This window comes from Hemitrygon akajei, chromosome 6 (genome assembly GCF_048418815.1).
Source record: "Hemitrygon akajei chromosome 6, sHemAka1.3, whole genome shotgun sequence".
In the NCBI taxonomy this organism is placed as follows: domain Eukaryota; kingdom Metazoa; phylum Chordata; class Chondrichthyes; order Myliobatiformes; family Dasyatidae; genus Hemitrygon; species Hemitrygon akajei.
This window is the reverse complement of record NC_133129.1, coordinates 170,461,316-170,476,026: the sequence shown is the minus strand read 5'-3', so window position 1 is coordinate 170,476,026 and position 14,711 is coordinate 170,461,316. Positions and strand designations below refer to the sequence as shown.

General features: G+C 42.1%; 1 protein-coding gene across 2 annotated transcripts in view; it reads left to right on the top strand.

Annotated features, from left to right (window-relative positions):
- prmt3 (protein arginine methyltransferase 3) overlaps nt 1-14,711 on the top strand; it is a 268,134-nt gene that overhangs the window by 67,987 nt on the left and 185,436 nt on the right. For both annotated transcript variants that reach the window (XM_073047729.1, XM_073047728.1), the window contains 2 exons: nt 2,186-2,307; nt 9,506-9,605. In XM_073047729.1, coding sequence (XP_072903830.1) covers nt 2,186-2,307; nt 9,506-9,605 — 222 coding nt within the window. The remainder of the gene's footprint in view (nt 1-2,185; nt 2,308-9,505; nt 9,606-14,711) is intronic.

Here is a 14,711-nt window from a genome sequence, read left to right as displayed (position 1 = left end):
CTCTAGAGCCAAGGTGCAAAATACACAGCATAAAGCACATATAATTATGATAGCAACCTACAGTTACAAAAAAAAAATATAACCCAAGTGCCTGTAGATTGGTGGTGCGTAGGATGTTTTCCTGGAACCATGTTTCTGCAAGAACAAGCATGCAGGAGTTTTTCATCACGCGCTGGTGCAGATGCAGATGAACGCAATCCAGCTTGTCTTCCACTGAGCAGAGCATCACTGGTATTAGCAGCCAGACCCCAACCCAGCTGTGCCACATTGCCTCTGCCGTCTCCTCCTCTGGATGGCTGTAACACGTGACCCTGCAGCACGATCTTGCAGTCACACCAAAAATGTCCAAGACAATGATCTGCACCATTTGTCGGATCGCGCACTGACATTGTGCACCACCTGCGTTGGGGTAGAACCGCAGTATTTGATATTCTTACTATCCAGCAGTATCTTGTGATTTGGAAAGAAAGACTTCATAGACGAACAATTACACCTTTGGTTGGACCCAGAGAGGCTGCTGCGACTGGAAAGATGAAAGAAATTTGAAAATCAGCCATTATATAAAGAGTGGTGTGGCTTGAGTGGCCAAGTAGCCAACTCCTGCCCCTGTTTTCTTCAGCTCTCGTCCTCAGTAGACTCGTGAGCAGTTTTAGGACAGCATCTGACCTCTTGTTCTGCCGCTGAGCTTGACAGGTGTAGAGTTGACTCAGGAAGCCAAACTCTGGAGACTGGAATTCCAGATTGCGTACCTGAGGAACAGTGGTTGCCTGTGCTTTATGAGAGGGGTGTCACAATGATTCCTCTCACTGAGTGGAGTCATCGCCTTGTGTAGAACAAGCCTGTGACGAGCAGCACATTGAGAAACGGGACGAAAATCTACGCCAGCTGCCAGGAATGGTCCAGTAGCCAGGGCATTGAGAATCATTGTCACCTTGACCTTCAGAGAGAAAGAGCTATCTCAGCAACAGAGTGGTGAGATACACAGTGTAATCACTGCTTTTTAAAAATTTAGTTATCAAAATATTTTGCCTGCACCACCCATTTGCACCCATGTGTCCAATTAATCTGCTAACCCGTCCATCTTTGGACTGTGGGAGGAAACCAGATCACCTGAATGAAATCCACATGGTCATGAGGGGAACGTACAAACTCCTTACAGCGAATGGTGGAATTGAACCGGGGTCGCTGGCGCTGTAAGTGTTATGCTACCGTGCTGCCCTAAACTCTTTAGAGACTTTGGAAGCATGAATATGGTTCGTTGCTTGTCAGCAAATTCAGAGAGTGGTTTCTGTTGAGATTCATAAGGAGCGAGCCATCTGCAGATGGGCATATATGTCTTTTGTCCTAAAATGTCCTAAACCTCTTAAGGAGCCTGCATGCCTTTCCTACGACCTCCAGCAATGGAGTGTTGTCTACAGAGTTATTAGTGAGGCAATCATTGATTGAATAACCCGGCAGCTAAGTGTTGCAGTAAGCTGTCCCTTGTGATTTTAGCATGTAGTGTGGACTTGACAAAATCTGCTGAATGTCCGGTTAAATTGTGAATGAAGCTAGAAAGTAACTTGCTATTCTGGAACTCTTGAACTTTTTCCACCGGGGTTGACATGGGGCAGTTTTAACGTCATTAACATAATTTATGCGACTAATAAATTAATATAATTTATGTAATTGGCACAAGGCAGCAAGGACTTATCCCATTAAGTACACATTTTACGCTGAGATTTCCACCACTGCCTGTAAGGAGTTTGTACCTTCTCCCTGTGAACGCATGGGTTTCCTCCCGCAGTCCAAAGACGTACCGGTTGGTAGGTTAATTGGTCATTGTAAATTGTCCTGTGATTAGGCTAGGATTAAATCCGGGGTTGCTGAGCTTGAAGGGGCACAGGGACAATTCCGCTCTGTATCTTAGTAAATTAAAAAAAAGTCGGATGCACCAATGCGGAATGCAGCTGAAGGCACTGGGTCCAATTTAATAATTGTTATAAGTTCTCATGTAAAAAGTTGTAATATGATTCACCCCCATATCTGTTCAATTTTTGAAATTGTAGCATTGAAAGACAAAGTGCTATGCAATCCAATTATTTTCTAAGCATCCTATTTTAGGCTGTAGATACTGTTTCTTTAATTAAGGCTATTAATTCCTTATTTTTCATTTGTACCATGATTTTTTTAATGTAAATTCCAGGTAATCTTGGATGTTGGATGTGGGACTGGAATCCTCTCGATGTTTGCAGCCAGAGCTGGGGCCAAGCATGTAATTGGAGTTGACCAGTCTGAGATCATTTACCAGGCCATGGATATTGTGAGGTAAGATTAATTTAACACTCTGGCTTCTTTTGAGCTTCCACAGGCTGCTTTCGCTTCAGCCATTGTTCTTAAAAATTGCCGTTTTAATGAGATGGTTCCTTTTTTGCTTTAGAAGTCGGGCAGAAGACAGATTGGGGATGCTGGGTGAAAGAGATAACAGAAAAGAACTGAGATAAGGATCATGCACAGGAAATAAATCTTAACAGCTTGAGTAATTATTGTTTCCCGCCTAACGTTAGCTGTCATGATAATAGCATATTCAGTAAGATGGATAAGCTGCATATTGGGGCAGAGGATCATTAAATTTAAGAAGATGCTTTGCTGATTGACTTTCAGTGTTTGGAGCTAAAGCTCCACAGTAAACAGGACTGGGAGCGAGGTGCAACACAGAACTCTGTGCTAGTGTGTGGGCTTATTCATCATTATTTTTGCCAAAAGGATTGGTTGCTTAATTAATAAGCCCGCTGACTAATTACGTTTCATTGACTAAGAATAAAGACTTCCAGTTTAAAACAATTCTGGGTTAAGATGAGCAGCGTATAGCAGTCAAATACAAATCCAGATTTGGCCTTGGTTTTTGTGAGACTAATGTGCGATCTACTGCAGTATTTGATTTCTGGTCTCAGATGCCTCTGGCATGATAATAGGGTGTGTCCTGGCATCTAAAGCAGCAGAAGTGTAGCTTTTGACTTAATGCATCAAATGGCCTCCTCCTGCGCTGTTTTATTTGTGAATACTGTTACAAGCATTTAGGGCTGTGTTGTAAATGAAGCCATGTATCTCAAGCCTTGGACTGTTATGTTGTGGACATCATTAGGCATTTGCTCATTAATTACAAGTGGTTCATCATTTTGTGCAATAATTCTGGCACTGTCTGTTTCTCCTATTCTATATTTCAGTGCAGACAGCTGTCTATCAGACATTTGCATTGATGTTCCCTACTTGCAGTAGCTCAGTCATTCCTTCTCTGTGTTGGATTCTTGCCTGATCTTTACAACATTGATTCACAGCTTGCACACCACCCAGGCCTCGGAAGTTCTGCTGTGATATTAAACACCAGCAGTTGCATGTGGTTTAAATCACGTAATAACATACTTTCTCCTATTTCTGTCAGATTTCAATAAAATTAAAAGGTTTAACGCTATGGTGGAGGGATGATAATAGCTTTTGATTTATTTCAGTTCCATTCTCCATGCAAGTAGAGAATGGGGACGAGGAGAACTAGAAGTGATTCTGATAAAGATATACAATAAGGAGTTTGAATTCAGACACCACAGCACACAAGCTGGGACATGGCAGAGAGATTATAAAGATTAGCTTTATTTGTCACATTAAAGCATTGAAACATATGGTGAAATGCACTGTTCGTACCAACAACAAACATATTCCAAGGATTGTGCTGTGGGGTGCCCACAAGAGATGACGTGTTTCTGGTGCCAGTATAGCATGCCCATAACTTACTAACCCTTATAAACCTGAATGTCTTTAGAATGTGAGGGGAAATGGAAGTGCCCAGAGGAAATCAATGTGATAGAGCAATGGGGTAATAGAAAACTACAGAACAGAAACAGGCCCTTTGGCCTGTCAAGTCCATGCTGAACCATTTAAACTGCCTAGTCCCATTAGCCTGCACCCAGACGAAAGTGCTCCATACATCTCCCATCTGGTATTTTCCGACCCAAACTTAAATGTTGAAATCAAGCTTGCATGCACCACTTGTGCTGGAAGTTCGTTCCACATTTTCACCACTCTCTGAGTGAAAAAGTTATCCGTCATGTTCCCCTTCAACATTTCAGCTTGCTTCCTTATTCCATGACCTCTAATTGTGGTCATGGAACCCAACCTCGGTGGAAAAAGCATGCTTGCACTTACCCTGTCTATAACCCTCATAATCTTGTATACCTCTATCCGATGTCCCCTCAATCTTTAACAAGTGAATAAAGTTCAAACCTATTCAACCTTCCCTTATAACTCAGGTACTCCAGTCCCAGCAACATCCTTGTAGATTTTCTTTGTGCTCTTTCAATCTTTCTTGTAAGTAGGTGGCCAAAACTGCACACAGTATTCCAAATTAGACCTCACCAACTCACTGGAATTTAGAAGATTGAGGGGGGATCTTATTGAAACGTATAAAATTCTAAAGGGATTGGACAGGCTAGATGCAGGAAGATTGTTTCTGATGTTGGGGAAGTCCAGAAGGAGGGGTCACAGTTTAAGGATAAAGGGGAAGCTTTTTAGGACCGAGATGAGGAAAAACTTCTTCACACACAGAGTGGTGAATCTGTGGAATTCTCTGCCACAGGAAACAGTTGAGGCCGGTTCATTGGCGATATTTAAGAGGAAGTTAGATATGGCCCTTGTGGCTAAAGGGATCAGGGGGTATGGAGAGAAGGCAGGTACAGGGGTCTGAGTTGGATGATCAGCCATGATCATACTGAATGGTGGTGCAGGCTTGAAGGGCCGAATGGCCTACTCCTGCACCTATTTTCTATGTTTCTATGTTATATAACTTCAACATAACATCTCATCTCCTGTACTCAGTACTTTGATCTATGAAGGCCAATGTGCCAAAAGCTTTCTTGACAACCCTATCTACCTGTGACACCACTTTCAATTAAATATGGACCTGTATTCCCAGATCCCTTTGTTCTACCACACTCCTCAGTGTCTGACCACTCAAAGATATGTAAGATCAAAGTGCAGGAACTCACACTTGTCTGCATTAAATTCCATCTGCCATTTTTCAGTCCATTTTTCCAGCTGGTCCAGATCCTACTGCAAGACATTGTAGTCTTCCTCGTTGTCCACTACACTGCCGATCTTTGCTCATCTGATCTTTGAACTGGATGAGCAAATTTTCATTCACAAATTTGCCGATTCAGTTCATCGCATTATCATCTAGATCATTGATAAATCTTCTACGTGGTGATGTGCTGGGGCAATGGCATCAACATGAGTGATGCCAACAGGCTGAATAAACTGAAAAGAAAGGCTGTTCTGTTAATAGGAGTCAAACTGGACACACTGGAGGCTGTGGTAGAACAAAGGACCCTACGGAAAATCCTGGCATTTCTGGACAATGTTTCTCTCCCTCTAAATGCCACCTTGGCTGAACAGAGGAGCGCTTTTAGTAATAGAATAAAACAAATGTGCTGCTTCAAAAAGCGCTATATGAGGTATTCTTACCCTCAGTCATTAGACTCTATAATAAGTTAACCTATAGCTGGGGAAGTGATGATCCCCTCCTGTTAGACTGTTTGAGGTTATTTATTTTTTATTCTCTCTTATTTCTCTTCTAGTATTTGTATATCTGTGCATTTGTAATGCTACTGCGACACTGTAATTTCCTTTGGGATCGATGAAGTTAGGTTGATACTTTGGATCAGTCTATCTGTTGCTGCTCCTACAGTGCTTGAGACCAGAGTTCATTTCCACTGCTGTCTGTGAGGAGTTTATACATTCATCCTGTGCTTGCGTGGGTTTTCTCTGGGTGCTCTGGTTTCCTCCCAATTTCAAAAGTTTGGATGCTACTTAGTCACATGGGTATAACTGGGCGGGGCAAACTCACTGGGCTGGAGAGGCCTGTTACTATGCTGTATCTCTAAATAAATAAATAAATCATATTTGTTTTTTATGTGTGGATACTTACAGGCAAAATGAAATTTTTTTTTTTCCCACAACGGTGTCTCATCATCAGGCATATTTTAATCCTGATCTTTTTTTACTCCTTTGACTTCTACTTTTTCTTGCACCTTCTGAAAGTCATCTTTGTCTGTTTGCTATCACAGTCTCTCTTCTTCTTCTTCCATTTCCGGCAGTTTAGATGCGTCCAGGCGTATTACTGCCCTCTGCAGGATGTATAATTAGTTACAGAGTTTCAAGAAACTCAAATTCTTGAGTATACACTAGTCGCACGTAGAAAAAGAATAATAAACTTTTCAGTCAGATGGTGGTTCTCTTGGTGGCCAAACAAAGATTTAACAGAGAAACAAAATACATTTAAGTCAGACAGCCTCTTGAACAATATGCTTCTCTCAATTTTATATCGATTACAACTCAGCAAAACGTGCTGAACTGTCTCTGGACTACCACAGTCACATAATCCAGTAGGATGTCTTCCTATTATCTTTAAGTAATAGTTTAGCCTCTAATGCCCCAACCTAAGGCTTGTTAATTTCACAATATCTCTACGATTTAAAGAGTAACAGTCTTGAGACCTTTTGAACTAGTGGGTGACTAGAAAAGAAATGCCTTCCCTTTAATTCATTTTTCCAATCCTCCTGTCATTGCTTCTCTATACCTTTTTTTATCTTACTTCTCAATTCTGCTCTGCTTAAGCGTATTCTAATTCCTACTTGCAGTCTCTCACTCTTCTTTTTCTCTATTTTCTTGTCAGCTCACCTCTAATCAGAGCCAAATGTGGGCTTGGTGGCCAGAGTATGCGTAATTTTTGGAAGGCAGGCCAATGCGTCTGGGTGAGAGCTATGTGCTCTAGGCTGGAGCAATGATTCAGAGCGGGGAGGCTTTGTAATTGAAGAGTTGATTAGATAAGATTCAATGGGTACAAATTCATTCTCTATTTTATGGAATGTGGCAAACTGCACATTGAACTCTAGCTGTCGTTCCTTGATTTCTGAGGAATATCTATTAATGGACTGTAAGTTTAGGATTATATCGCTTGGGCTTGGAAATCCAATTGGATCAGTAAAGCAGTTTAGTCAGAATAAAATGGATAAAATCCCCAGTCAAGAGAAGTTGTGAACTCAGGCAGCTCCCTCATGACCACTAGCCTCCCCAACATCCAGGACGTCTTCAAGGAGTGATGCCTCAAAAAGGTGGCATTCATTATTAAGGACCCCTATCACCCAGGGCATGCTCTCTTCTCATTGCTACCGTCAGGCAGGAGGTACAGAAGCCTGAAGACATATACTCAACAATTCAGGAACAACTTCTTCCCTCTGCCATCCGATTTCTGAAAGAAAATTGAATGGTTGGGCACTACCTCACTTCCCTTTTTTCTGGTTTTGCACTACTTGTTCAATGTAACTTTATATATAAAAATAAAAATAAAAAAATAAATAAAACACACAAAAAAAAACATATTTCATGACATACTCCAGTGATTAAACCGATTCTGATCCTGAATTTGATGGTCTTGGAGGGGAAGTAGCACGGGGAACTTCCAAAGTATCTGATGGCCAATTAAAATGTAATCTCCAATTATTTGGTTAGCCCCCAGTTTCATGTCAGTGTGGGCAAGACTTGAGATATGAGTGATCTGCGGGATTACACAAAGACGTATGTGAGGCTTCCTAAATTGTTTGGACTTCACTTGCCCCATAATTGAACTATTCCCATAACCTGTGGACTCAACTTTCAAGGACTCTTCATCTCACCTTCTTGATATTTATTGCTTATTTATTATTAATATTTCTCTTTTTTGTATTGGCACTTTTTGTTGTCTTTTGCACATTGTTGCTTGTTCATCCTGTTGGGTGCGGTCTTTTCATTGATTCCGTTGTGGATCTTGGATTTACTGAGTATGCCCACAAAAAAAACATCTCAGTGTTGTATATGGTGACATATACTGTATGTACTTCGATAATATATTTGCTTTGAACTTTGAACTTACACACTCAATAATACACACCGGCTAATTTAGGCTTGCTTTGCCAGGAAGATCATGAATCTGAATCAGAATCTGGTTTATTATCACTGGCTTATGTTGTGAAATTTGTTGCTTTGCAGCAGCAGTACAGTTGTTGTTGTTCGTCCTTCGGAGTCGAAGATGACCACGACTTCTGTCAGGTGGAGGGTTTGTGACTGTGGGTCCGGAGGTGACTGGTGAGGCCAATCCGGGCCCTGAAAGCTCGCCCACATGTGGGACACATGAGGGTAGGTGCTGCAGTGAAAGTGGAGGTAGCTCGAGCCTTGCACGCGGCGCGTTTCCTCTGAGCCTCTGCGGTGCGTCTGATTTCTGCTGCATACGCTCCTTTAGCGGTCCTGCTCCACCAGGTTGGGCGGTCCAGGGCAAGCGATTCCCAGCTACTGGGATTGATGTTGAGGTCTTTGAGGGACACTTTGAGGCAGTCTTTGAAACGTTTCTTCTGCCCTCCAATTGAGCGCTTGCCCTGGCTCAGCTCTCCATACAGCAGCTGTTTTGGTAGTTGACTGTCAGACATCCTGATGACATGGCCAGCCCATCTGGCTTGGGCTTTCTGTAGGAGGGTGTAGACGCTGTGGGTGCTAGCCCGCTCCAGGACCTCCGTGTCTGGGACTTTGTCCTGCCATCGTACGTGGAGAAGTCTGCGGAGGCAGCTCAAGTGGAAGTGGTTGAGCTGTTTAGCGTGTCTGTTGTAGACAGCCCAGATCTTGCTGTCATAGAGGAGGGTGGTGAGAACCACTGCTCGGTAGACCGTCGTCAGAGACCTCTTATTCGCTGATGATTGTGCCCTCAACGCCAGCACAGAGCAGAAGATGCAGCGAGAAATGGACTGCTTCTCACAAGCCTGTGACAACTTTGGAATTACAATCAGTACCAAAAAGACCAAAGTTATGTACCAGCCCGCACCCGGAAAGACCTACCAGGAACTACACATCACAGTAAAGGGGCAGAAGCTACTGGCAGTTGACAGCTTTACTTATCTGGGCAGTACTCTATCACGAACGGTGAACATAGATGCAGAGATCAGCAACAGAATTGCCAAAGCTAGTGCTGCCTTTGGGAGACTCCGTGAGAATGTATGGGAGCGGAGAGGACTCAGCCTTACCACCAAGCTGATGGTCTAGCAGTACAGTACGATGCTTAAAATATACTATATAAGAAATTATAATAAGAAATATAGTTAAAAATTAAATGAATAGTGCAAAAAAAGAGAGCAAAAATAGTGAGGTAATGTTCGTGGGTTCACTGTCTGTTCAGAAATCTGATGGCTGCTTGTCCGAACTTTTGATGCTCGGCTTTTTGAACTTCTTGTTGCTTTCAGCACACCATTTAAATGCAAGTTGTTAATTCCATCCCAGTTGAAAGCAATTTTTGAGAAAGTGGCTTAGAGCAGGCAACAATACAGTGCAATCATTTGTCAGTTACAGGTAATTGGATTGCTGGATTCTGATATCGAGTAATATTATATAAAGGATGATATAACAAGAAGTTTGTCTTTTTTTTCATACAACATCCTGCTATTTCTACTCCTAGGGAAAATGAACTGGATGGTGTTGTAACACTGATCAGAGGAAGGATTGAGGACATAGATCTTCCAGTTGATAAGGTGGACGTTATTGTTTCTGAGTGGATGGTAAGTTACTCTTTTTTAATTCCCATTCCCATTCCCATTCCAACGTGTTGGTCCATGGCCTCCTCTACCACCACAATGTGGTTGTGGGAGTAACATTATTCCATGTGGGTAGCCTCCAACCTGACGGCACAATTATCAATTTTTCTACCTTCTGGTAATTTCTCCCCCATCCCCTTTCTCTTTTTCCATTCCTCATTTTGGTTCCCCTCTTACCCCTTCTCCTCCTTACTTGCCTGTTACCGCCCTCTGGTGCCCTCTTCTTTCCCTTTCTCCCATGGGCCACTCTCCTCTCCTTTCAGTTTCCTCCTTCTTCAGCCCTTTTCCTTTTCCATTTATCATTTTCCAGTTTCTTACTTAATACCCCACCCCCACCCAACTACCTTCATTGTCACCTGGATTTATTTATCAACTTCCGGCTTGGCCTCCTTCCCCTCCCCCTTCCGTTCCAGTCCCGATGAAGGGTCTCAGTCTGAAATACCGACTCTTTATTCCACTCCATAGATACTGCCAGACCTGCTGAGTTCCTTCAGCATTTTGTGGATTTCCAATATTTGCAGAACTTCTTGCGTTTTTGTTCTTTTTAATTATTCCTAAACTCAGTTTATAAGTTACAAATTGTCCCTCCTTTCTTTGGTCTTTGCTGCTTTTAACTGTTGATTTCTTTCTCCCCGTAACTGCTAAATGCACAGCTCTCAACCAGCACTGCTTGTGACAGATTAATTAGACATTCACTCGCTGTTGCGTGTGAGACTTGTATTACACAAGTGTGTGCTCATTTTGCTTGCAAATTCATGATTACAACACTTCATTAATACCTACAGTAGTTGGCACCAGAATGATTTGAAACATGTTGAGAGCAGGTGCTGTGCAAATAGCACTCTGCTTTCTCTTTAAAGATGCCATTCATTACTGAAAACTCTGTGTATTGTGATAGTAAATCAGCTCTGTAATGCCACCTTAATGATGCACTGGTACAATTTTTTACAAAATCACTGGCTTCACTAATGTGGGTTTATATAGTTTAATTCCTTTCTCTAGATTTTTACATTTGACTTGAACAGATTGGTATCTTGTTCCCTGGAGGCAAGTTGAACTCACGCTTTCTCGGAAATTGCTGTGGATTGTGCCATTTTATTTGGTTGAGAAGCAAAATCCAATTGAGATTAGGCTTGAGCCCTGTGCATTTTTGTTGGAATTAGTTCTCAGTGACCTTGATGAGGTTATTGAACTGTGTTTCAAAACTCTGCAGTCCTTCTAGTAAAAACGTACTTCCACAGAGCTGTTGGGTAACGAGTTTCAGGTTTTGCATCCAGCTACAGTCAAGAGAAAACACTGAACGTGTAAGGCAGGATGCTGAGTGACTTCAAGATGGTTTATTGTCATTTGTCAGTACACGACTGTAGAGGACAACAGAATGATTGCTGGTCCGTATCTGATGCAGCAGAAAAACCCCCCCATAATGTGCAGAAAGAACGCAATAAAAAACATAATAAATATGAGTACATCGGATTAGCTTATGGATAAACTGATTGTCTGTACATTAAGTTATACTAGATTGAGGGGTATTTGTACATAACTCTGAGATGAAATGACAAAGTAGTGGTGGGTTAATAGCTGGAGGTGTTGATCAGCTTGATGGGTTGGTTTGATGCTGTGTAGCTTCTTCCCTGATGGGAGTGTGACGAACAGTCCACGAGCAGGATTGGTGAGATCCTCGTGGTATTGCTGGCCTTTTTCTGGCACCTTTCTGTATGTATGCCCTTGAAGGCTGGTAGGCTGGAGTTGGTAATGCTTTGGGCTGTTTTGACTAGCTGTTGTAGAGCCCTCCAGTCTGCCACAGTACAGTTTCCATACCGCAGGGTGATGCAGCATGTTAGGGTGCTGTCAACTGCTCATTTGTAGGACTTGGAGGAAAATTGCAGACGATAGCACTCCATCTGCCAGCTGTCCTTGTCAGCTTGGTGTAGAACACAGGTTTGAGAGATTTTGTAAATGATAATTGTAGCCATACTGCACCAGTGATAGAGAGTGTGAATGTTTAGGCCCATGTTTAGGATGCTATTCATCGACTTCACCTTGGCATTTAATATGATCATCCCTCAGAAGCTGGTGGATAAACTGTGTTCGTTGGGTCTTCAGCACCTCTCTCTCTTAACTGCATCTTGGGACTTATTGACAGAGGGACTGTGTTGGCAGCAATATCACACTGAACACTGGTGCCTGCCAGGGCTGCAGGTTCAGCCCGCTACTGTTCACGCCTCTGTTCATGACTGTACTGCTAGATTCATTTTAAACGGAATCATCAGATTTGCTGATGACACAGCAGTGGTTGGGCTCGTCAACATGGGCAAAGTGTGAAGACCGCAATTTGAGTCTCAACATGGGTAAGACAAAAGTGACGATGTGGACTTTATGATGGTGCAGGCTGATCATTCCTAACTGCACATACGCAGATCCTCTGCGGAGAGATTGGGTGCACTTAGCTTTTGGGAGTGTACATAACGGATGATCTCACCAGGTACTTCAACACTACCTCTTTAGTCAAGAAAGCACAGCAGTGTCTCCACATGTTGAGGAGATTGAGTTGAGTGAAGCTCCCCATGCCCACTTCCATTGAGTTGAGTGAAGCTCCCCATGCCCACTTCCATTCTAACCACATTGTAGAAGAACCATAAAGATTATTCTAAACCGTAAGACATAGGAGCAGAAATAGGCTAGTATATATATGTCACCAAGTACGAGACTGAGATTCATTTTCTTGTGGGCTTACTCAATAAATCTATCGAAAAATAACCATAATAGAGTCAATGAAAGACTGCCCAACTAGGGCATTCAACCAGAGTGCAAAAGGCAACAAAATGCAAAAACAAAAAGAAGAAACAACAGCAATATATAAACAAACAATAGGTATCAAAAGCATGAGATGAAGAGTCCTTGAAAGGGAGTCCATTGGTTGTAGGAAGATTTCAATGGTGGGGAAAGTGAAGTTATTCCCTTTGGTTCAAGAGCCTGATGGCTGAGGGGGTAGGTGCCTAGAACTACATCATTTGGGAGGAGTAGTGAGGAAAATGCATTGAGCTGGAGAGCTGAGTGTGCAGATATCTATCAGTTTGGGGAAGAGGAATGGAGATGTTTGAATAGAGTAGTACGTTATACAGTTGGACTGTGATGATCTCATGTAATGGAGGCAATATCTGCATAATAATGCTGCAGTATCACTGATTTATAACAGTATTGTTACATTGGAAAAAGATTCTGAAACATTTATCTTATGTTTGTCCTTATCTTTGTGTCATTGCAATTCAATGAACTGTCGCAAAGTCAAGTTCTTTTAAAGGTCTCTGTACAAAATTGCATTTTGCAAATATGTGCAGAAATATGGCCAGGCATGAGGAAATACTGATAAATCGTAAGTCACTGTTCAATATTCATTATTTTTCTCCATTCAATTTAAAAGCAATGGGTACACAGAACTGTTTGTTAAGCTAATAGGTTACTTTCTGAACTGTGTCAGCCCACTGTTTGCACATTAAAATGAAACATGCAGAGGTCCTGCTGCTCGAGAGGTGAATTGTTTTGCAGTGTTACGTTATTAAACAGATTCTGCAGGGAATGTGGTGCTAATGATCAACAGAACAAACACTGCTTCCGTTTACAGTACTGTAACTGTAGACTCAGGCACCCTAGATTTTTTTAATATAAATTTTGTTTTAAATGTTTATCTTCTGCATTAGTATTTTAGTAGAAGAGAGCAAATTTTAATTTTCCAAACATTCACTTTCCAAAGAAAATTAAATGTTACAGAGAAGTTTTTGTATTTTATTAAAGAAAGTAACATATTCAGTCATAGACATAAAATGCAGGAGGAACTCAGCAGGCCAGGCAGCATCTATGGAAAAAAGTACAGTTGACATCTCTGGCTGAGACTTTTGTATGTGTTTCTTGGATTTACAGCAACTGCAGATTTTTTCTTGTTTGTGATATTCAGTGACAGACCTCTTTTCAAGTAAAAACTTGTTTTAGGTGTATAGCCCAATTCATAATTAAACAAAGATAAACAGGATACTAATGATCAATGGCGTAGAGTTGAATGAAATAAACTAATTAACTGAAACAGAAATGGGTGTAGAAGGAATCAAACTGAGCGAAGGACAACCAAACTAAAAGGAGAGAGTGTGGCAGATGTGACAATTTAACCTTCAAATCATCAATTCTTACACCTGTAACCCCCTGGGTCGCCTCAGGCTCGCTCAACTCGTTCTCGTCTAGGGGGAGCAGCCTTCGGCCCCGCCAAACTAGGTAATCAGCTGGTGTGGATGCTGTGTGATGTCCCCGCCTCACCCAAAAACAGACAGTACATCATATGCAATTAAATGAGTACAATTTATAAAGGTTACTATAACTAAGTGATTAATAACGATACAGTATATATGAAGGAAAAAAATAAAGAAAAGGCGCCAAACTTATCGAAGTCCAAACCACTTTGTGCACAACCGTTGGAGCTCAATTACTGAAGTCTTCTGGCCACCATTCGATCCCCTCCGAACTCCTCGACTCGCAGCTTAGGACCATCCAAAGTGGTCAACCAAGCACATCTAGCTTCATCTCCTCTCCTCGGAGTACCTCCTGGCCTTGGACCCCCGCTTGGGGTCCGTTCCTCGCCCAGTTCACAGCATCACGTCCTCTCTCCCTCACCCCCTCGCGCCGATCTCTCCAAAAGCCCGCCAACAATAGTTTACAGACTCAGAAGAAAGAACAACATTAATCCCAATTGGTTTACAAAGGAATACAATTCTCGTTATCAGTAAATTTTAACCCAAACAAGCTTCCAGCACTCTCTTGCAACAAAGAAGCATTCCTACTTTTAACAAAACAAAGAAGCCATTTTGATTACATACACAGTAACAAAGAAAAAGAAGAAATCCCCTTTACACACCCTTGGCAAAAGTGAGCATAGCAACAAGACACAGGGTGGTCATCCTGCATCCACAAGGTCTCTCCCAAGCAGAAATTCCATGACAGACAAGAGTTTCAAGATGTGCTGTCCAAGCTCTTCTGAAGAAGCACAGAGAAATGGGCAAGTTGAGCACCAGAAACGCAGTGGTT